Source organism: Tenrec ecaudatus, chromosome X (assembly GCF_050624435.1).
Source record: "Tenrec ecaudatus isolate mTenEca1 chromosome X, mTenEca1.hap1, whole genome shotgun sequence".
NCBI classification, from domain to species: domain Eukaryota; kingdom Metazoa; phylum Chordata; class Mammalia; order Afrosoricida; family Tenrecidae; genus Tenrec; species Tenrec ecaudatus.
The window spans coordinates 84882536-84906570 of NC_134548.1; the positions used below are offsets into that span (position 1 = coordinate 84882536).

At 43.0% G+C, this 24035-nt stretch overlaps 1 protein-coding gene across 1 annotated transcript; it reads left to right on the forward strand.

Annotated features, from left to right (window-relative positions):
* Window positions 1-540: 540 nt before the first annotated feature.
* PGK1 (phosphoglycerate kinase 1) lies at window positions 541-23773 on the forward strand. Its single transcript, XM_075538568.1, has 11 exons — window positions 541-746; window positions 9857-9907; window positions 12895-13050; window positions 13165-13309; window positions 15496-15599; window positions 16598-16717; window positions 19722-19836; window positions 20072-20251; window positions 22258-22435; window positions 22693-22791; window positions 23335-23773. Exons 1-11 carry the CDS (start codon window positions 682-684, stop codon window positions 23373-23375), a joined length of 1254 nt encoding a protein of 417 aa, XP_075394683.1. The 5' UTR covers window positions 541-681; the 3' UTR covers window positions 23376-23773.
* The last annotated feature ends 262 nt before the right edge of the window (window positions 23774-24035 follow it).

Sequence of the window (24035 nt, forward strand, 5' to 3'; positions counted from 1 at the left end):
TTTATCGAGAGGGCTCAATTATTACAATTTCATTTGAGAAGCCAGGAAGTCAGGGGAAATTTCCAAAAGGAGATGACTTTTGCATGAATCCTGGTGGGGCTGTCCGGAATGCCATGAGGTGGGGGGTGGCGCTGTGCCCTTGGCTCTGTCTTGTGGGGTCTTTTTTCAGCAGTGCCAGTCTGTTTGCTCAGCGCGCAGCTGCTTTAGCCGTAGGGGTCCAGGGCGGCGGCGGCGGCGCGTGCGCGAGCCTCGGGTCTCGCACATTCTTTTCCGCTCCTCCCCGCCGCCCCAGCCCGCCCCTTTCCGTCCCCAGCACGCCCGAAGCTCCGCCTCCTCGCTCCAGCCCCAAGTCACCAGCGCGGGCGGCTGCTCGCTGCGTGCGGGACGTGACCAGGCGTAGCTGCACGTCTCCACAGACCCAGGAGACAGACAACGCTTCAGAGTAATGGCGGGCCTCTGGCCCGTCCGGGCCCCGCCAATAGCGGCTGCTCTGCCCTCCGCTCACAGCGCTTCCGGGCAGGAAGGGGCGGAGCGGTGGGTGGGGCTTCGGAGCCGTTCTGGGTTGTGGGCAGCGGCTCCGCTTTCCACGCGCTGCCGGAGTGCTCCTCGCTTGTCCTGCTTCCGGGCTCTGCCGCTGCCGCTGCCTAGCTCCCAGCCTCTCGCCACTGCTGTATTGCCAAGATGTCTCTTTCTAACAAGCTTACGCTGGACAAGCTGGACGTGAAAGGGAAGCGCGTGGTCATGAGGTAATTGCACGTGCTTGATTGACCGCCGGCAGAGTTGGTGGTCTGCCTCCCAAAGTTGTTTTAATTTTCCGATGGGTCCCAGGGGCACTAGGCTTGCAGGGTGCGGGGTCCTCTGCGTGGCTGAGGCTGGGCCGGGGGTTTGACTCTTGCCATCAGCCCCCAAAGCGAGCCATAGTCGCCTTGTGGTGGGCGGATCACACCAAGGAAGGGCTCACAAGGACGGGACCCATTTTTTTTGGGGGGGGGGGCTTCTTTTCTGATTCCTGTTAACTCCAGGTCGCGGTCAGTGAGGTATGGGGCCTAGTACCTTAACAAATCACCAGGCCGTGGAAGGGACCTTGAGAGGTCATTTGGTTAATTTCCCTCCCCCCACTGCTCGAGACCATCTCAGACTTTGAGCAACGGGCCCATATTTCTAAGGTTCCTTTTGAGACGAAAGTGTTCCTCCCAGAGATTGGGAAACTGATTTAAGTGTTAAGGATTGAGCCCCACCTAAAAAGTAGGGGGAGGAGTGCTGGTGGCAAAGCGGGCTTACTTTGGGCCGCTAACCTCAGGTGTGCCTTTGGACCCGTCAGCCCCTCCCTCCCCTGGAGAAAGAGGTAGCGGGCCGCATTCGTCATTTACAGCCGCAGAAATCCATGTGGCAGGCCTACTGTGCCCTAAAGGGTCGCCATGGGTCAGAATGGCCTCAGTGGCAGTTTGGCTTTTAAAGATGGGGAAGTAACCATGCGGCGCAGTGGTTAAAGCGCCGTGCTAACGGAAAGGTTGGAGGTTCCGACCCACCAGCCCCTCCGCGGGAAGTGAGAAATAAGGCAGTTTGCTTTCCATCAAGATGCACAGCTTCTCAAAATCTGCCCGGAAAGCGCACTATGAGTCAGAACCCATAGAGGGCAATGAGTAAAGAGTGGAGGGGGGAGGGAGGGTAGGACACGCTAGAGCTTATGTAACAGGTCTTTCCTGTGCTATTTTGCCTCTTGGACTCCTGGCCATGGGGTGGGTTTCTTGCATCAGGGCTGTTACACATGCTGAATAATGGTAGCCAGAGCCAGGTTTAGCTGCCACTCCTAGTAATCTTCCAGCCCCACCCTGTGGGCGCAGGCTATTGAAAGTGAGGAGGACTCCTGTATATACTCTATACATGTGGAGCTCTGGGCACTTTACCAACGGGGCGTCTCCTTTCGCTCCCACAATTGCCTATGGGTGGGCATTATGTGCATGCCAGGAGTACAGTGCAGGATTGTCTCTATGCCTTGATTGCTTATATACCTTGACAGGATCCAAGGGTGGTGGTTTTGTGGGCCCCAAGTATTTGTATTACAACACTCTGCAGTCTTGTCCATTTGGGGAAGTGGTTAATTGATAGGCAGACGTGTACCTGTATATGGTGTGATCCAGCTCCTTTCCCAGTTTGTGCCAGTTCAAGCAAGGACACCTTTTGGATGTTAATAGACACGAGCTGCTAGGGGATCTCGTTTTACCATAGCCTTAAACACATCAGGGCACTTCTGAGTCAGAGAGCTGTATGGGCATGCCAAGGGTTCATGTAACTCCCCCTTTGCCTCCATTTTCATGGTGGCCAATGTGAGGTTGCTTTGCTGTGTGATCATTGGAAGAATCCAAGAGCCATGGCCACATTTTCCCAGATGACATGAGCCTTTGTAATCTGGGCAGAGTAGTGTAATAATCACGGGCATCTTAGAAAAGGGCCTCCTGTGCTTCCCAGAGGACCCCTGGTGGTGCAGTGGGTTAAGTGTGGGGCTGCTTACTGAAAGGTTGGAGGTTGGAATCCACCAGCCACTCTGCAGGAGAAAGATGAGGCTGTTAGCTTTTGTAAAGATTACAACTAAAATACAAAGTCACAGTTCTGCTCTGTCCTATAGGGTTTCTTAAGAGTTGGAATCAACTTAATAGCAGTGAGTAGGTAGGTAGTAGTTGTCTTTGAGATGTCTCTGACTCCCCATGACCCTTATGTATAATAGAATGAAACTGCCTGGCTGTTGGGTGTGTCACCCCCTGCCATCAACTTGATTTCAGCTCTTAGAGACCCTATGTAGGGTTTCCAGTGCTATAGATTTTAATGGAAGCAGATAGCCTCATCTTCCTTAGAGTGAGCTGCTGGCATTGGCAGTGAGCAGCCCAAAGCTTATCTAACAGAATGACCAGGGATGCTTTGTTACATTAGCTCATTTGAAAACACAGGATAGGTAGATAGTTGTTTGCAACCTGCTCATAGTTATTTTCTTCCATCTCCACAGTGCTCAAGGCCATATTTGACCGTTCCAGGTGCATGCACCAACTGAAAGAAAGGGGTGGGACATGATGCCTACCGTTGAGTCAATTTTGACTCGGCGACCCTGTAGAGCTAGGGTAGAACTGTTCTGTGGGTTTCCAAGACGCTTACCTCTTCATGGACTTAAGAAAGCCTCATCTTTCTCCCGTGGCTCCCAACCAGATCCAAGCACTCGAACATAGTGCAATAGATTCCTTTTCTGCTGAAGCTTGCGATTGGTACTTAGCCACCCAGTAATCTTGGATAAATTATATTTTTCTTGGCCTGAGTGGGGGAGTGGGGTGGAAAAGACTGAGGATAGTTACTTTGTTCTGATCATTAATGTATCTTTTTTGAACAGAGGGCCACACAAACTGTACAGCTTCTTTTTGGAAGAGCCAAGACAGCTTTGCTGGGTCAGCACAATCCCATTTTGTTTTCATGACCTTAAGTGGTGGCGGTGGGCAGTGTTTCAGAAATGGGGACTCCTGAGCAGGGGCTACTTAAGTTTCTCTGTCTTGTGAAAGGTAATCTGATGTCTGCTGAATTTTCCTCCCCTGGTTTGCATTGCCAAAGGAAAACGACTGATTTGTTGAGGAAACTTTATATAAAAATCCCTGGCTGATTCCACCTGATTTTAAAGATATTCTAGTTTCCAACTCTTTACAATTTGCAGGAACAAACGTTCTGCCCATTTTTGCAATGTCACTGCCTATTTTTGCAATGTCATTTCCTTTCTTCTCCCACAGGTTGCCTGTTTGCCTTCTTTTAAAACACTTCCCTTTTGCCTCCTCCCATTTTGTTTTTTTAACTTGAATTTTTTTCCTCTAACTTGTTGTAACCTGTTAAAGCAACAGCCTTGAAGTAGTGAAAAGAAAAACAGGTAAAACTGAGCAGAGAAGGAATTAAAAAGACTTTTTACACTGGTGTGTTACTGTGGCATGCTAATGATTTGATTCAGACTTAAAGTGACCCTATCTGACGAAATAGAACTGTCCCATGGGGTTTCCTATGTCATAATCTTTATAATAGCAAATCACCAGATCCCTTCTCCAGTGGTGGGTTCCAATCTGTCATTAACCATTGTGCCATACGATGGAGCTTCAAAAGCTTGTGGAAAAATCCCATTATTTTTTCTATTATTTTGGTTTTAACAAACAAAAATTTGTTGTCTTTTGCAGTAACATGATTCCAGTTCCAGGGAGGATTTATTTCTGTCAGCTCTGGGCAAAAGCCCTTGTCATCAATCTTCCCTGAGGTCTAGAAGTTTCTCAGCAAAGGGACTTTGATCCAAAGGTTTAGCTCTGCTACTGGCTTGACTTTCTTGGTTTTTAATTCCATTTTTCTACCTAGCAATTGTGGGTATTTAAGTACTTTTAAATGGAACTGGTCTGAACTCCAGATATTTCAAATGCTAGAAATATTACTGTTCCAACTAAGAAGTGCTGGTAGCATAGTGGTTATGGATTGGGCTGCTAACCACAAGGTCAGCAGTTTGAAACCATCAACCACTCCTGAGAGAAAGAGGGTTTCTACTTCTGTACAGATGTATAGTTTCAGAAACCCACAAGGGGGCAGTTACAGGGGATGTTGTAGGGTCACCGTGAGACAAAATCGACCCAATCACTAAATCAATATTTAAAAAACCCATTTGGGTTTGAAATATATTCATTGGTGGTGGGGGGTTTGCAAAGTTAATGATGAAAGGTAATGTGTTTAATTCACCTAGTTTCCTTCAATGTAATGCAAAACCAGGACATTAGCATCATACAAGGTATGTCTATTAATACTGACATTCTGTCGCATAGGTTTTTGTAAACCCTACTGCAATCAAGATGTAGAGCTGTTTTATCACCACAAAGATCTCCCTCGCGCCAATCCTTTTAGCCCCAGCTCCTTCTCTCCCCACTCCCCAGTGGCATTTTGCCCCGTAACACCTGGCCTTGCATTTCTGAAATTTTGTTATTCTAAAAAATGTTACATAACTGGACGTTTGAGGTCGGCATTTTTTACTTAACACAATTCCCTCAGGATTCATCCAAGCTGTGGTGTACCTTAGTAGATCATTTGTTATGGCTGAGTAGTATTCCATGATTAGACATACCACAATTTGTTGAACTATTTTACCCACTGAAGAACATGTGAGTTGCTTCTAGTTTTGGGTTATTACAAATGAAACTGCTGTCCTCTGCTCCTCACGAAACCATAAACCAAACTCACTGACATCGAGTCCATTTGAACTCATAGCAACCCTGTAGGACAGCGAAGACCTGCCCCTGGGGGTTTTTGAGACCATAACTCTCTGGGGGAGTAGAAAGCCTCGTTCTTCTCCCCCAGGCATATGTCATGCTCTCACTGCCATCAGGTCAATACTGACTCATAGTGACCCCTTGTGGATTTCTGAGATTGTAACTGTTTAAAGGAGTAGAAAGCCCGGTCTTTCTCCGGAGGAGCTGCTGCTCATTTTGAACTGCCGACCATGCGGATCGCAGCCCAACATGTAACCACTACACCAAGACTTGTCATAAGAGAGGCTAAATTAGCTGTTGAAAATCTAGATGAACTCAGACTATCGAGTCTGAGTTAACTCATAGTGACCCTATAGGACAGGTTAGAACTGCCTCTGAGTTTCTGAGATTAACTCATATATTTATTTATAATAAATCACTTTATTAGGGCTCTTAAAGCTCTTAAAACCATACATCAGTTGTATCAAGCACAGTTGTACATATGTTGCCATCATTTCCCAAACATTTTGCTTTTATCAGTTCCTCTTTTTTCCCTCACTCCCCTACCTTTCCACCCTTGTGAATACTTGATAAATTATAAATGATTATTTTCATATCTTAGGCTGTCTCCTGTCTCCCTTCGCCTATGTTTCTGTTGTTATTTCCCTCGGGGCTGAGAGAGACTAACTCTTAACCGGCCTGGAAAGCGCTCTCTCTCTCTCTCTCTCTCTCTCTCTCTCTCTCTCTCTCTCTCTCTCTCTCTCTCTCTCTCTCTCTCTCTCTCTCTCTCTCTCTACAGAGTAGCTGGTGGTTTTGAACTACTGACCCTGCAGTTAGCAGCCTAATGTGGAACCACTAATGAAGAGAAGCGGAAATTCAGAGGGCAATGAGTACACATCGAGTTTCTTTAGGAAGCTGATGCCCTGGTAGCTTGGCTAGATGAGATGCTTGAGGATTTCTGTTCAAACAAGTTTCCTTATGTAAGGGCTGTGGGGTAGAGAACAGTTAGTGCAAGGGCCGGCTTGTGCTTCCCCTCGTGCCTTGACCTGGCCTTCCGAGAGGCAACATGTGGCCAAATTACCCATGGTAATGGGATATTCGGTCTTGTTTGGCGTGCACTTTAAAGCTGGCAAGCATCTTGTTTGAGACATTTACAGAAGATACTTTAGAAGCAGAATCAAGTAGCCTCATATCCATGATCACTCACTGAAGGAGTCTGAGAAAATGCTAGAGGAAAGAGAGAGCTTTGTGGTCAGGGACAGCAACAGCAATCTTTTGATCTAGATCATACCTTCCCTATGTTTCCTTAGTATGTAATAGTAGATGTTTATATTAATGGTTGAACTTATCTTTTAAAAATTATTTAAGTAAATACTTTTATTAGGGGCTCTTAAATCGCATCACAATCCATTGTGTCAAGCACATTTGTACACATGCCGCCATCATTTTCAAAGCATTTTCTTTCTACTTGGGCAATGATATCAGCTCCTTATACCCCCCTCTCTTCCTGCCTTCCCTCGTGAACCCTTGATAAATTATAGGTTATCATTTTCATATCTTACATCTGCCCTCTGTCGTCCTTCACCCACCTTTCTGCTGTTTGTCCTTCCACCTTCCCCTTATCCTCCTGGTATCTCTACTCTCCTTGTTGGCCCTGAGGGGTTTATCTATCTCAGATTCCCCAAGTGGCGGGTTCTTACCTGTAGCATTGTGCATGCTCTGGTCTAATCCGATTTGTAAGGTAGAATTGAGGTCATGATAGTGGGGAGAAGGGAGCATTAATGAACTAGAGGAAAGTTGTATGTTTCATTGGTGCTATACTGCACCCTGACTGCCTCATCTCTTCCTTGTGATCCTCTGTGAGGGGATGTCCAATTGTCTACAGATGGGCTTTAGATCTCCACTCCATACCACCACCCCCATTCACATTGGGTATGATTTTGTTTAGGGTCTTAGATGCCTGATACCTGATCCCATGGACATTTAATGATCACAGGCTGGTGTGCTTCTTCCATGTGGGCTTTGTTGCTGCTCGGCTAGATGGCCACCAGTTTATCTTAAAGCCTTTAAGACCCCAGATGCTCTATCTTTTGATAGCTGGGCACCATCAGCTTTCTTCACCATATTTGCTTAAGCACCCATTTTGTCTTCAGTGATCGTGTTGGGAAGGTGAACTTCACAGAATGCTGGATTACTAGAACAAAATGTTCTTGTGTTGAGGGAGTACTTGAGTTGAGGCCCAATGCCCATCTGCATTTTTAATTCTTTTAAATTACATTTTTGAGAAGTTTTGGCACATAATAATGGCTAATGCTTATGGTGCTATCCCTGGTTGACTTAACTACTGAAAGCTTGACAGTTTGAATTCAGACTCTTTGGAAGAAAGGCTTGGTGATAGGATTCCAATAGAGCCAAGCCTTGAAAACGGTATGGAGCATAGTTCTACTTTGACACACATGTTGTTAGGTGCCGTCAGGTCGGTTCTGATTCAGTGACCCTATGTCCAATGGAACGAAACACCACCAAATCCTGTACCATCCTCATAATTGTTCTTACATTTGTGCTCATTGTTGCAGCTACTGTGTCAATCCATCTCATTGAGGGCCTTCCTCTTTTCCTTTGTGCCTCCACTTTACCAAGCTTAATGTCCTCCAGGGATTGGTCTCTCCTGATAAACATCCAAAGTATGTATGATGTCATACTGTGTCATCCTTCCCTCTAAGGAGCATTCTGACTGTACTTCTTCCAAGACATCTACTTGGTTTTTTTAGCAGGTCATGGTACTTTGAATATTCTTTGCCAACACCATAGTTCAAGTGCATCTGTTGTTCTTTGGTCTTCTTTATTCAATGTCCAACTTTCACATACATATGAAATGATAGAAAATACCCCGGATTGGGTCAGGCACACTTTAGTCCTCAAAGTATAACGTACAACCTTGCTTTGCAGATTTCCCCAGTGTGATGCACCCTTTGATCTTTTGACTGCTGCTTCCATGAACATTGATTGTGGATCCAAGCTAGATGAAATTCTTGACAACTTTGGCATTCCAATCTCCAATAATTGTCAATGCATCTTGATGACTGATCAATTTCTGACTGAAGATGTTAGTAGAATTCTTCAATTTCCTCATCAGTAGCTTTTGTGTTTGGTGCTTAATTTTGAATAAGAGTTGTAATAATTGGATTTCATTGTATAGATAGACATTCCATTGCAGATAGACATTATCATTCTCTCACAGCATTATTTATACTTTTAGATCTTGAACTGTCCTTTTTGATGTTCAGTGCAACTCCATTCCTTTTGTGTCATTCCTGCCATATAGTAAACCATATGATTTTTTAATTCAAAATGGCCAATACCAGTCCATCTTAGCTCACTAATGCCTAATGTTGATCTTTATACGTTCCTTTTCATTTTTACAACTTTGTACATTCTGAGTTTAGTTTCTTCTCATTTTGAGCCATGCTCCCATCAGCAAATGAAGGTCCCACAGGTTTGACTCCATTCGTGTCATTATGGTCAACTCCACTTGGATAGTCACTTTGAGTGTCTTCCTACCTGAAGGACTTATCTTCTGGCACAGTCTCTGACAATGTTCTGCTTCTGTTCATTAGGTTTTCCTTAACTGACGCTGTTGATGATACTGTCCTTAGGGTTTTCAGTGGCTAATCCCTCTGAAGTGGACTGCATGTTCCATCTTTGTAGTCTGTTCTCAGTCTAGAAGCTCTGCTGAACCTTGTTCACTGTAGGTGACCTTGCTGGTATGCTTTCAGCATCAGAGCCACACACAAGCCACCACAGTAGGACAAACTGACAGACAAGTGGTGGTTGACACACATGGATAGTATCAAAGGAATCAGAATCCAGATATACTTTATATTATCCCTCACCATCCAGCTGTAACTTCTTACATAACTGTCACACAAAGCCTGGATGGAAACATTTTGTATGCAATTGGTTTTAGTTTCCCAGGCCTTCAGGGTTAGTTTCTGTGGTTCGTGTTAGATTTTGTTTTTAATTCTTTAAAACGTGTTTATGTATGAAGGCACTTGAAAAATTATGGACAAATGGAATGAAAAGATCATAGAATTTCCCCATGAACTTGGGAAGCCCCCTTGTCATAAGCTGAAAGGATGATCACAGAATGAGCACATTTGTGTAATCACCCAGGACCAAAAAAAACCAACCCACTGCCATCCAGTTGATTCCTACCCATAATGAACTTCTAGAACAAAGTAGAACTTTTCTGTAGGGTTTCAAAGGATATAACCTTTCTGGAAACAGACTGCTTCATCCTTCTTTTGTGGAGTGATGGGTGTTCAAACAGCCAACTTTTCAGTTAGCAGTGCAATGCTTAACCCATTGTGCCACCAGGGTTCCACCATCTAGGCCTAACGGCTCTTTAATACAACGCTACCAGAAGCCCTTTCTGGTTCAGTATTTTAGTCACTACTCAACTTCCTCTTAATGGCTAACCACTATCTTGACTTTTCTCAAGGTGAGTTTAGAATTTAATTTTTCTCAAAATGTTTGAATTTAGCCCTGAGCCGGAAACTGTTTCTTTTTTTTCTTTTATTTTGTATCGTCACTGAAACTGTTTCTTTTTTTAGGGTGGACTTTAATGTTCCTATGAAGAATAACCAGATAACAAACAACCAGAGGTAAGATCCCTGCTTAGCCTTGGACTAGGTTTAAAATATATGTGGTATGGGAATATAGGATTAAAAGATTTTCCTTTTTTATTGTAGAATCAGTACAATTTGGTCCATATGTTCTTGGCTTTTTCCCAAACTACCATCTGATCTACTTTCCTATGAGAATATATAAATCGAAAAATTAATCATTGTAATGATTTTTTTTAACCTATTTTTTAATGTGAAGAATTTTGGGTTATGCCTTTTTAAAGATTCTCAGGATTTAAAGTTACCCAACTATGCAAGGAAAAGAATTTTAATTGCACTGTTATTAAACTTACGTGTAGTTTTATAAGCCCTTATTCTAGTCCAGATAAAATCATTTTTTTGAGAATTGTTTTTATGTTTTTTGTTTGTTTTTACGTCTAACAAGTAAAGGGGAGGGGGACAAGCTCCAGAAAGAATATTTTCAGTTATTTTAGGCTGCTGCAAATGCCTCGACTGCTGGATGCAGAAGTGGAAATTTCAGTGAAAACACAGGTTTTGCTTTTTAAAAGATGACTTTAAATTTTAAGTGAGGGATTTGAGCCAGAAAGGTACTTTCCTACCATCTTGACCCGTGTTTTTTAATGTGAGCTGCATATTTAGTTTAAAATCTTCTAGAACCACTTAACAAAAAGAATGTGTTTAATAGTTTATTTGATCTGATCCATTTAAAAAGAACTTCATGTCATCAACATAAAAAGCGAAGTGGCTTTTTTACATCTTTTTGGTATAAAGTCTGAGAGATACAATTTAGACTAGACATATTTATTTTTTAACAGCTTTATAAGCACTTCATCCACATATTGACACATTTCTAATACATGTAGCTAGTGACTATCACATTGAAGCGTGCTGGTCTCCATCCAGAGCTTCTCCACATATTGGCTGTAGAGCAGAGCCTGCCATTCTACCAAGCATGTCTCTGCTTTAATATAGTGGCAAGTCATTGTACTTGGCAGTTCTGACTTCTCTTGATTTTCATTATTTTCTGCAGCACACAGAAAAGATTAGAAATATGTCATACCAAAGTATTTCATGAATAAAAATCTGGGTAAATCGGTCATTTTCGGAATCTTTGAATTTGATTAACAGAATGAAACATTGAACAAATAAAACCTTTTTTTACATAGTTCTGAAAATTAATTGATTTGGTTTTATTGGGCAAACGTTGTACCTGATAAATAACAAAAAATCTAAAACCACTACCGTCAGATTGATTTTGACTGATAATCAACTCATTGCCATTGAGTCAATTTCTGACTCAATTTTGATTCTATAGGATACAGAAGAACTCCCGTGGGTTTCCTATACTGTACATCTTTATGGGAGTAGAAAGCCTTTTTCTCATGGAGCTGCTGGTAGATTTGAACTGGTGACTATGGCATGTAACCTATGCCACCAGGGCTCCTGACTGATACTAGGGGCTTCAAAAGGTTTGTAGGAAAATTCCATTTTATTTCAATTCTAATTTTTCATAAACCTTTTGAAGCCCATCTTAGCATCCCTGTAGAACAAAGTAGAGATGTCACATAGGGTTACTAAGGCTATGCTTGGTTATGGGACCAGGCTGTCACATTTTTCACTGGCAGAAGGCTGGTAAGTTTGAACTGCAGAACTTGCAATTTAGCATTTCATTGCGCCACCAGGTGTTCTTATGACTGAAAAAGGTTTCTTTATTTGAGAGATGAGGTTTTGAATCGATCAAATGATGTTTCTTGATCATCCTTACCTCCAACTACCATTGTTCCCAATCCATTTTTTTGCTTTGTTTACTCCTTAGTGCTCATCACCATCTGGCGTATTATGTATATGTTTGTTGATCGTCTTTGCTTCCTTTAGAATTCCATCTCTGAGAGAGAGCGCAGAATGTCAAATTTACTCATGCATTCTTACAACTTGGAATGTACTAAGTCTTTAAATCAATGGTTTTCACTGTTTTCAATTTGAATTTCTTACAACCTGGCACAAAGTGAAGGCTAGGAGCATATTTGTCACAAAAATTCTGAAGGTGTTTAAAGGAAGTTTATTTTTTGATTAAATTATAAGGTAGTCGATGTGATACATTATGTTAGGCATTAGCATTTATTTTTTTCCTAAAGAAAACTGATTTAGGATCTATAATGGATGCAGAAAAATCAATGCAGTTATATCTGTTCCCCCGAGATTTCAAAATTGGGATTTTTATATATTTTCTATAGCAACCTAATTATTTGGGATGTTTCAGGGTTCCCCAAGATCATCCAGATACTTGGTGATTTGCTGGAAGTATTCATAGGTACTCAGCATATGATCGTACCCACAGCTAAGGTTTCCTATAGGAAAAGGATACATGGTAGGATCAGCAGGAGGAAAGCACACAGGAAGAGTCTTGAGAAATCCATTGCTCACTCTTTCCTGTGAGGTCAGGCAAGGCACCAAACAAACCAAGTGTCCCGATTTCCAGTCGTGCAAAATAACGGTAATATGTGCGGAGTATCTGCCCATATGCAGCTTAGTCTCCAGATTTTTATTGGTGGATGGTCATGTAGTACTGTCTGCCTAGAAACTACCAAAACTTCAGAATCCTAAAGGAGAACAGGTGTTTGGCATCAATCCCAGTGCTTTACAGACAGTCTCGAAATGGTGAACAACCCCTAGTAGTTAGAGAACTGAGGAGCACTTGGAAAGGCAAGTTTCCAGATACTAATTAGGGCCACCCTGGCAAGCATAGCTGTGCAAAGATAACAGCCCTCAGGCCTACTGTGTTAACTCTGCCTGCACCAGGGAGACATTCCATGAGATTGCACTCCTAGGTGGAGGGTTGATACCACATTTAACTTTCCCCTGAATATGAGAGGACTTTTCTTGAGTTACTGATAGTAGATTTAAAGGAATTTAGAAGGAAAGGGGGCTTTATAAGGTCACAATTAAAGTAGTACCCACTAATTCCTGCACATAATCTTCTGTCTGCTGTCTTCTTTTGGTTGCAGGATCAAGGCTGCCATCCCAAGCATCAAGTTCTGCTTGGACAATGGAGCCAAGTCAGTTGTTCTTATGAGCCACCTGGGCCGCCCCGATGGCATCCCCATGCCTGACAAATACTCCTTAGAGCCTGTTGCTGTAGAACTGCGATCTTTGCTGGGCAAGTACGTGCCAGGTTCTAGTGGTTGGGTTCTGTTTTTGGAGTGGTTATTAAATATGTTCTTAGTGTTTCTTATTGTTTAGACTCCTCAAGGCTCTCTGCCTCTTGCTCTTCCCAGGGATGTCCTTTTCTTGAAGGACTGCGTGGGCCCAGAGGTAGAGAAAGCCTGTGCTGACCCAGCGGCTGGGTCTGTCATCCTGCTGGAGAACCTCCGCTTCCATGTAGAGGAGGAAGGGAAGGGGAAAGATGCTTCTGGGAACAAGGTGAGACCTATGATTTTGACATTATTAGGGGTGGTGAGACTGTGATTGAAGACTCAAGCAGCTCATTTTCTCCCCTTAAAAGTCTTATTAAAAGGATGACATGCATATTAAAATGCAGATTCTATAAAAATGCTCAAAGAATTATCATACAGTAACACATACTTGCATAATCACTGCCCAGATCAAGGAATAGATTATTACCAGCACCCTAGAAGTCCTCATGGTCAAGTGCTTTTGAAAGACCTTTGAACAATGTATCCATACCAGTCAGATGTAAGTGCATTCTGTGAACATGTCAATTTCAGATGGTGCTTTCCTTACACTTGGCCTAAAAAACACGAGGATCTTTTTCTTTAAAAAATATTAATTGGGAGTTAATACGTATAGCATGCAATCACGGAGGACCTTTTTCTGACAGTTAATTGTCTCAGACAGATAATTGCAGAAGGGGGGTCGGTTATAATTCGCCTGTTCTGATAGCCAACACTCACTCTTGGTGGCTGTGGGGTGAATATCCTGCTATCCCAGTTGCTGCTTCAGAAGAAGCAGTTTTAGGTTTTTTGTTTGTTTGTAAGTCAAGGCTGGAACAAAAATTTGTAAGCAATAGGCCTTGGTGTCTTACGGGAGGAGGAGAACCTGTGTTTATATTCTGAAAAAAGAATTAAGTACATAATGTTCAAGGCAGACTTTTTTTGCTAGTTCAATTACACTCTTGTTTCAGCCTACGGAGACTTTAGAGCAGCTGTTTTCAGCCTGTGGGTCATGACCCCTTTGGGGGTTGAAAGGCCCTTTCACAGGGGTTGCCTGATTCGTAACAGTAGCAAAATTACAGTTAAGAAGTATCAACAAAAATAATTTTGTTGGGGGGGTCACCACAACATGAGGAACTGTATTAAAGGGTCGTGGCATTAGGAAGGTTGAGAACCACTGCTTTAGAGGAATTTTTGGTTTTTAAGCTTTTACATCAGGACCATGGTTTCAGGGGGTCAGCCTCCATAGCTCCAAAAAATCTATAGAATTGGTGGGAATTTGAAAATCTGTTCTGTATTCTCCCTCTTGATCGGGATTCTTCTATAGAATCTTATCAAAATGTTCAGTAATCGTAGCCAGGCAGCATCCAGTTTGTCTGGCTTCGTGGCTAAGGAGGAAATGAGCTGTACATTCCATTCCCTATATTCCTGACTCTCCCTCCTCTCTTGCTCTAGAATAGAGTAGTACTCGTGCCTTGGATGGCTGCTTGCATTGAATTTGGTATAATGTGTATTTTCTTATAAAAGGGTTTATTTTAGGTAGTTCCCTCCTAGTGGCTGATCCAGCATGGCACGATCAGGAAGACTGGCTGGATTGCAAATTTTCAACCATGCAGATAAAAGGCTATCTTTGGAGACGACAAAACAAGATAGAAGCAGCCCAGGAATCTGATACTAGCATGTCACGCCAGTTCTGGAATCTATCCCAAGCTTACTTTGTGAGAAGGAAATAACATTCTGTCTTTTAAGGTTAAAAAAAAATCTATATTTTAGGAGGAATGTTGTACTTTCCTCGGTCAAATGGAAAGAAGGGGTGCTTTAGTTGTCCAGTTCTGAATGTCCAGTAACAGAAACGCCACAGTGGATGGTTTTAGCAAACGAACTGTCTCACGATTTAGGAGGTAGGAAGTCTGGATTCAGGGCAGTAGCTGTGGAGGCATTTGCTGCCTTGGTATTTCTTAGAGATCTCCTTGTGACTGGGCATCGATTCCCCCCCCCCCCCCCGGGTTTAGAGGTTTCTTAGTGTAGAGACCCTGGGTCGGAAGTGCTCCTTGGGCAAGGATGGCAAGACTTCATGTTACATACTTTGGGCGTGTTGTCAGAAGAGACCATTCCCAGAAGGATAGCATGCCTGATAAAGGATAAGGGCAGCAAAAAGAGGAAGGCCCTCGGTAAGATGGGTTGACACAATGGACCCTAACATGGGAACCATTGTGTGGATGCCGCAGGACCTGGCAGTATATCAATCTGTTGTACATAGTGTCTCTACGAGTCAGAATTGACTCAGTGGTTCCTAACAACAATAAAACCTTGTGGTCCCACCAGCTCTGGCTCTTTAGCGATATTTAAGAGGATTGATGGTATGAAATGCTTTCACAATTGTCTTCGGAGCCATCAAGTTTCCCGTGTTGGTTTAGTTCTTTTTTTCTTCTGCAGGTGAAAGCCAAGCCAGCCGACGTGGAAGCCTTCCAGGCTTCCCTTTCCAAGCTCGGGGATGTCTATGTGAACGATGCTTTCGGCACTGCTCACCGAGCTCACAGGTGTGAAGACCCTCGTCCAACGTTGTGTGAGACCACAGTCCTTGTTGCTCAAGAAGCCCAAGTTCGAGGTTGCTTTGGAATGTCTGATACCAGCTCGGCTCCCTGCTAGAGTAGTGGGCTCTGGGTTGGACTGCTAATTGAAACCACCAGCTGCTACTCTAGAGAAAGATGAGGTTTGCTATCCCTAAAGAGTTAGTCAAGGGCAGTTCTACCCTGTCCTATCTGGTTGCTGTGAGCGGCCATCGACTCGATAGTAGTGACGTTAGTGATTGTCTTATGCCATGATCTATGGAGTTGTAGCTGTAAGTGGTGCTGCCATTGCTGGTCCTATTGACTATCACCGATCCAACGACGAAATAGAAGTTTAAAAAACTGCTAGGAATTGTAGGGTTCTTTGACAAAGCATGCTAGTTGCACTTGTGATACTTCATGTAGTATTCCCTTTGTGAACATCATGAGACCAGATGCTTGCGTTGTCAATAGGCAGCAAATTGAAGAAGCTTCTGTTATCATTAACTGGCTGATTAGTTACTGTGGTTAATCCTTGACTTGCTGAAGACTTAATTGGGTAACTTCAAGTCTGTGGAACAACGGTGCTTTTTATTTGTTTCACTTGACCCTGTACTCTTTAGTATTCTTAATTAAAGACCTTATCTTGTATTGAAGTATTTTTATTGCTGGTAATGTCATAAGCTGTTTCAGTGCTTGGCTCTTAACTGAAAGGGTGGCTATTCAAGTCCACCCAGGCACTCTGCAGGCAAAAGGCCGAGTGACCTGCTTCCATAAAGGTTATGACCAGGAAAACCCTACAGGGCAGTTCTATCCTGTCACGGGGTCCCTCTGACTTAGAGTTGCCTTATTGGCATCCAGCAACAATACGGTGAAAGCCATGTTGCCACTGATAAGCTTCGGAAGTATTTGCTAAAAGGAAATGCCCTTTACAGCTGAGAGAAATGCTAAGGCGTGCCTACAATCTGAACGTGTTTTATCTTTTCTAGTTCCATGGTGGGAGTGAATCTGCCACAGAAGGCTGGTGGTTTCTTGATGAAGAAGGAGCTGAATTATTTTGCCAAGGCCTTGGAGAGCCCAGAGAAACCCTTCTTGGCTATCCTGGGCGGGTATGAGCAAGAGCATGCATGAAGCTGTATTGTTGCCTGGTAGTAGCTAGTGTGTCCGGCTATGAGGAGAATTCAGTAAAGGCACTGTGTGTCAAGCTGTGGGAAAGCAAACGACGGAGGGTTTCCTTGGGGTTGGCAGCGGTCATTCTCACGCCGTGGGGCGGCAGCCAGAGAGGGTAGGGAGGTGTATGGAGGAGTGGGCCTGCTGATCGGAGCTGTAGTCTTTGGCCAAGGGACGCAGTGATGTTCATCAGTCAGGAGAAACGCCCAGAAAATACAGCTTTTTGATCTTCCGCCAATCTTTTGTGCATACATGCTCCACCCCAGTTGGTGGAAACTCAGCTGGAAGCCAGAGGGCAAGTGATCCTGTTGATAGAGCCCATGCAGGTCAATCTCCTGAGGTCGAGGCAGCTACGAGATAGTTCTAGAGGGAAAAGTGGAAAAGCTTCCCCTTAGATCCGGGCTTCTCAGCCTTCCTAATGCCGTGACCCCCATCCATAACGTTATTTTTGTTGCTGCTTCACTAATTAATTTTGCTACTGTTATGAATTGGGCAAACCCTGGGAAAGGGTTGTTCGACCCCCCAAAGGGGTTGCGACCCACAGGTTGAGAACCGCTGCCTTAGATGCTCAATCTAATATTGAAGCACTTGGCTGTTTATAGTCACACAGTTTGGCAAGGCATAGTTATAAAAACCTCATAGGTCAAATCACTTTGATCTCGTTTTCCCCAATCAAATGTGTTTTACATTTTCTCCTATGGGGAAGGTATGATGTGGATAATCTTCTAATGGCTTAGCTAAAAAAAAAAAAAAAAAAGAATGGACTCTTTGAGGTGAATCTTAGGGGAAGACAGCTCAGACTGCTAGAGGATGGGTGCGGCCTGCCACCTGGCACGGCTAGCTCAGAGCAGCCTCTTAATAGCTGGAGGCACTGACCTTTCCGAGTGGAACTCTGTTCCGGGGGACTGACACACTCAGCATTTTCGACGCCAGTTGACTTGGGTTAGTAACATTTCTTTGGAGTCAGTTTCACGTATCTGTTGCTCACTGGCCTGGCTCAGTTTCAGCATCCAGAAAACAAAGATAAGTTGTTGGAAGATATTACGTACTGTGTTATAAAGGTGCAATTCTGATCTCTGATATTCCTAACTTTAAAATACGAGGAATACTCTAAAAAATGTAGCTCCGTTTAGAAATCCTGTTCACTAGTGAGAGAAAAAGTATATATTTTCCTTATGCATCCAAAGCTTTTGGAATTAACTTAAATCATTTTATTAACTTTTTTAATGTGAAATTAGATGAGTTGTCTGTTTTTGGTCTCCAGCCTACTGTAGGTATGGCCATGTGGGAATGAGTGCCACCTAGTGGTTATAGTTAGGTTTTAGATTCAACCTGAAATTCTTATTTTGGGGAAGTTTGATGTGGAAGATGTTTGCCCTCTTTCTTTTTTTTTTATCTAGAAATATATTAATATCAATTGTTAACAAAAGGTAAAAACAAAACGGAGAAAAGGGTTTAATAAGGACATTACTGTGAGAAAAAGGGAAGAAAACTTTGGAAGTGGGCATCAACAAATACAACTCCAAAAGAGAAGATGTGAACCTATGATGGAATGAAGTCTTATTTTTAGCCTTTGTGGCCAGTCTTAAGTTCTTCATTGTCTTTGATGCCTCGATGGCCAGGAACCTAATTCCACGCCTTGGGAAGCTTAATAAATCTTCTCAAAATCACTTCTGTTGACAACATCTCTTCCGGCAGCGGTTTTCCACCCATTTTGTTTCCAGTTATCAACTCATTCTTTGCTGTCAGTTTTAATGATGAGTGTACCCATATTTGGACTTCTTTCTTGTTCTGCTGTTTGTCTGTTGGGCAGAAGCCCTCTCACTTCCATTCAGTGGGTGGTCAGGTCCCCGGGAAGCTCCACCTCCCTTTTACTGCTGCAGCCAGCAGCACCATCAACAGTGGGAATGTGTTCCGAAGTTGAGGGAATAATGTATAGTACCTTCTCAGATGGCCTTTCCTCTGCTCAAGAAGTTACTGACATTTTTGCCAATTTTGTTTCATTCTTATCCCCATACTTTTGGTCAGGAGCATTTAAAGCAGCTGCACAGATTTTGTATGTGTTTCTTAAATGATAATGAGGTTTCTTTTAAATAACCACCATGTTTCACTTAACCACGATCTGCCAGTTTTGTTAGTGTCTCTGTTATCTCACCTGGAGACTGATGTTCTCATATAAATGTTTTTGTCTTATTTATATTTATTGCTTTGTTTTCTTTTACTAGAATGTAAGCTCCCAAAGGGAGCTTTTTTGTTTCAGATCATTCTGCTGGGGGCTCTTACAGCTCTTATAACAATCCATACAGCAGTCGTATCAAACATGTGTACACAGGTTGTCATCATTTTTTAAACATTTACTTTCTATTTGAGCCCAGGAGGTTTGTTTTGATCATTAATGTTTCTTAAAGACCTGGAATATTGCAGATAGGTACTCAATGTGTCTTTTAAATTGAATAGTGAAAAAAATGCTATAAAGCAAATGCTCCAACAACTGAGTTTAACCCTGAGGGTGTAAATATAAACTAGGAATATCTATTTGGTGTACAATCTGATCATTGTTCTAAGGGTGTGGCAGTTCTGAATAGGTTCAAGGATCTGGAGCAAAGTTGGCACTATCTGATTTTTTTCGGGGGGGAGTGGTGCAAAATAGAGCTATAGATAAAATATACTCAACCGTCCTTGGCTAGAAATGTATTGACCTTTTAGCTTGGAGAAACATAAGAACAGTGTCAGGCAGTACATTAACATTTTGTGGAACATTTCTCTGTACTGGAGCCTTGACACAACTCAGGGTCAATATGAGGGGGGCTCCAAAAAGTTGGTGGAAAAATGGAATTAAAAGATAATGGAATTTTCCCACGACTGTGTGAAGCTCCTATATGTAATAAGAATTCCTTAGTCAATTGTTTGTTCTTTTGGTGATGATTCTCATTTTTCCTTTAGAGCTAAAGTTGCAGATAAGATCCAACTGATCAATAATATGCTGGATAAAGTTAATGAGATGATTATTGGCGGTGGAATGGCTTTTACCTTCCTTAAAGTGCTCAATAACATGGAGGTAGGAAAACTAACTAGTTGTATGCCAAATAGCTCTGTGTAATAAATAGCAGGTTATATATGTCTATAAAAACCAGCTTCTTATATGAGTCCCTAAAGCTCCCCATACTTCTTGGAGTATTTTGGTGGGTTCTTTTATCTTTCCATTGTCTTACATTACATTGTATCTGGTTTGTGAGGAATCGTTTTCTTAGTATAAAGAGACTGATTATGATAATCTTGATTATTCTGTGTAGATTGGCACTTCTCTGTTTGATGAAGAGGGAGCAAAGATTGTCAAGGACCTAATGTCCAAAGCGGAGAAGAATGGTGTGAAGATTACCTTACCTGTTGACTTTGTCACTGCGGACAAGTTTGATGAGAATGCCAAGACTGGCCAAGCCACTGTGGCCTCCGGCATATCTGCTGGATGGATGGTGAGTCACTTTGGATAGTTACTAGTATGAGTGAAAGAGACATTTTGATACCTTTTCATTTATTGTTTTTTCAGTCAGCAAGCATGACCAAAAAAGTCTTGACATCAGACGGGAATCCATGTGGAAAAACAGTGATGTGAGATTGCTGTTGTCTTCACCAGGAATGCGCGGGGAGAGAACATTTTTTTCTTTCTTCACCTATTTAGTGCATATTAAGTATTTACTACTCCTGGGGATTGCCACATGTATGCCGGATAGGGGCAGAATTGACCCTGGTTGAAAATCTAGCTCTTTGTGCTCTTAAGTATTGTGGTGAAGAATGTCTTTCCACCACCCAGCTATCACATTCCTGGGAGATGCTCCCAGCTTGTGGTGTTCTGGATTATGTTACTGCCTAGAAGCATGTATAAGGAATCTTTCATAAGTGAAAACATTAAAATAGGACTGTACTGATTATAAGCTGGAAAAATGTCTATGTTAATGACTACTATGAATTATAGTTTAGTGCTCAACAAAATCCACACATTATCATTATAATGGCTATGGAAAATGGTATGTTAGCATACTCGTTTGCTTGTCATTTTCCTTTGGCGTCTGGATTTTAGGTCATTAAATGGTTCTGAAAGTGTGATTCCAAGACCTACAACATCAGTATCACTTTGGAACTTGTTACAATGAAGTTTATAGTCCCTATCTTAGACTTATTTAGAAAATCGGGTTTGAGGCCCAGCAATCTATTTTAACAAGCCCTCCAGGTGATTCTAATGTTTGAGAACCACTGATCTAGGTTCTCAACTTTGTTTTTGAACTTCAGCACAATTGACATTTTGGGCCAGTTTGTCTTTGGGGTGAGTAGGGGGGTGGGGTGGGGTGGGGCGGGGCGCTATTGCATATGTTTTAGGATGTCTGAAGCATCCCTGGCCACTAGATGCCCATCACTTGCTATCACTTGCTTATTGCCATTGAGTCGAGTCTGAGCCATAGTAACCTATGTATGGGAAAGAGTAGAACTGCTCCTGTGGGTTTCTGGGCTTTACAAATCCTTAAGGGAGTAGGAAGCTTCATCCTTGTCCTATGGAGCAGTTGGTTGATGGTGCTGAACTGCTGACTTTGCGGTTAGCAGCCCAGTGTGTAACCCACTGTGCCTTCCATACCACAACAAAAAACGTTTCTAGACATTGCCACATGTATGCCGGATAGGGGCAGAATTGACCCCGGTTGAAAATCTAGCTCTTTGCGCCCTTAAGTGTTGTGGTGAAGAATGTCTTTCCACCACCCAGCTATCATTTTGGAGTCCGACGGTTTGTGAGTTGCTATGATGCTAGAAGCTACTTGAAATGCCACCAGGGTCACTCGAGATGAGCAGGTTTCAGCAGTTTCTAGACTAAGACAAATTAGGAAGAAAGGCTTGGCTACATGCTTATGAAAATTAGCCAATGAAGACCCTATGGCTCACAACAGAACACTGATACAGTCCTGGACAGCGAGTCCCCTAGGTTGAAAGGAGCAGCGAAGAGGAAGGTCAACAAGATGGATGGACACAGTGACTGCAACAGTGGGCTCACGTATAGGAACAACTGTGAGGATGGCACAGGACCAGGCAGTGTTTGCTTCTGTTGTGCATATGGTTGCTATGGGTTGGAAGCAACTTGATGGCACCTAATAACAAGAACAGTTGAAAGGCACTCAAAATACCCAGGGTCCCAAACAATGGGCTCAAGCATAACTATTACCATTAATATGATCTAGGGGTGGCGACATTACATCCTCTTATACATAGGTAGGCACCATGAATCACATCCAATTTGATAGCAACTGACAAGTATAAAATGCCTTTTCAGGTTTTGCCTTATACTCCTTTAAAATTTTTTAGCCACAAGTGCACCCAGCGTTAAGACTGGAGAGATTCTATTGGTTCTAGAGGTAACTGATTTCGTCTTGAGTTCTGGTCTTGGCAGAGGTGGTCTTTGCTCTTCTAATTAAATTTCCTTAATTGTACCCTGTAGGGCTTGGACTGTGGTCCTGAGAGCAGCAAGAAGTATGCTGAGGCTGTTGGTCGTGCTAAGCAGATTGTGTGGAATGGACCGGTGGGGGTATTTGAATGGGAAGCTTTTGCCCGGGGAACAAAAGCTCTCATGGATGAGGTGGTCAAAGCCACTTCCAGGGGCTGCATCACCATCATAGGTAAGAGGTCCTGTATGAAGGTAATATTCATGAGCTGTCAAAATTCTGATCTGGGGAAGGTAGAAGGAACGTGGTGTTAACTTTTCCTGGGTTTCTTGGTGTGGGTGAATCTTGAGTGCTAACTAAGCAGGTGTGTAATTCATCATTGTACCTCTCAATGAGATGGAATTGAATGGTATCAACTAGCATTTGGGCTCCAGAGGCCAATGGCTCATAGTTTGAGTACCAATTCTGTCTTTTTCCGTCCCATCTTACAGGTGGTGGAGACACTGCCACTTGCTGTGCCAAATGGAACACTGAGGACAAAGTCAGCCACGTGAGCACTGGGGGTGGTGCTAGTCTGGAGCTCCTGGAAGGTGAGGTTCTTTCCGGGGTTCTTGCGTATTAGTGGGTGGAGAGGCTGTGTAGTGAGATGGGCGTAGAAAGCCGTTTGGAAGTCAGGTAGGTAGTTTTGTCATTCAAAAACTCAACCTAAACTCACTGCCATTGAAACAATTCTGACACCTAGCAACCCTGGAGGACAGGGCAGAACTGCCCGTGTGGGTTTCCCAGACTGTGAATACTAACAGGAATAGGTCTTTCTCGCAGGGACTGGCTTTGCAGTTAGCAGTCCCACGTGTAGCCCACGAAGCCCCAGCAGCACTCCTCGTTGGCAGTCCTTATTAACCAGGCAGTAAAAAACGGAGGGACTGCAAATAAGGCTCTTGGCATTGATTTGAGGTAGGAATGGACAGACACGAAAACTAATTGTCAAAGAGAAAGACTTAACTCTAGTAGACTTGGTACCTAAAAATACAAGTGACTTCATTCCTGAACTTAGACCATAAGGAAGAGCTGATAAGTTCTTGGGCTTGATGAACCCTAGAGTAACGCTGTTATGTGTCCTTTCTCAAAAACAGGTAAAGTCCTTCCTGGGGTGGATGCTCTCAGCAGTGTTTAGTGTTTGCCGGCCCTTGGTTCCTGTGCAGTCCTGGCAACTGAGTGCTTTCTTTCATATCTCCACTTGGTATTAGCGAAAATCGTCTCATGTCAAGAGATGAAGCACCAGGAACCCATAACTGATGCACAGAACCTCAGCTCATCTTTACCACACCTTGGCTTTTCCCACATTGTTCAAGTTCCATTTAAATTTGTAGTGGCTAACCCGTTGTGCTTTCTAGGTGTGTATATATATGTTTTGCCGCTTAAAGTAGGCTGTGTTAGTCCTCTTGAAGCAGCTTACTCCGGTTAGCTATGCTACTGTTTCATTACTGGCATGGAAGGATGATGAAGCTCCAGTGTTAGGTAGGGGAACAAGTCGATGATCTGTTAAAGGAACAATAAAGTTGTCCATTTAAACTGGGACTTTCTTTTTTTTGAATTATTTAATATTTTATTGGGGGCTCGTACAACTTGTCAGTCCATACATCCATTGCGTCAAGCCCATTTATACATTTGTTGCCATCATCATTCTCAAAACATTTGCTTTCTGCTTGAGACCTTGGTATCAGCTCATTTTTTCCCTCCTTCCTCATTCCCCTCCCCCTCATAAACCCTTGATAATTTATATTTTATTTTGTCATATCTTACACTATCTGAAATCTCCCTTCAACCACTTTTC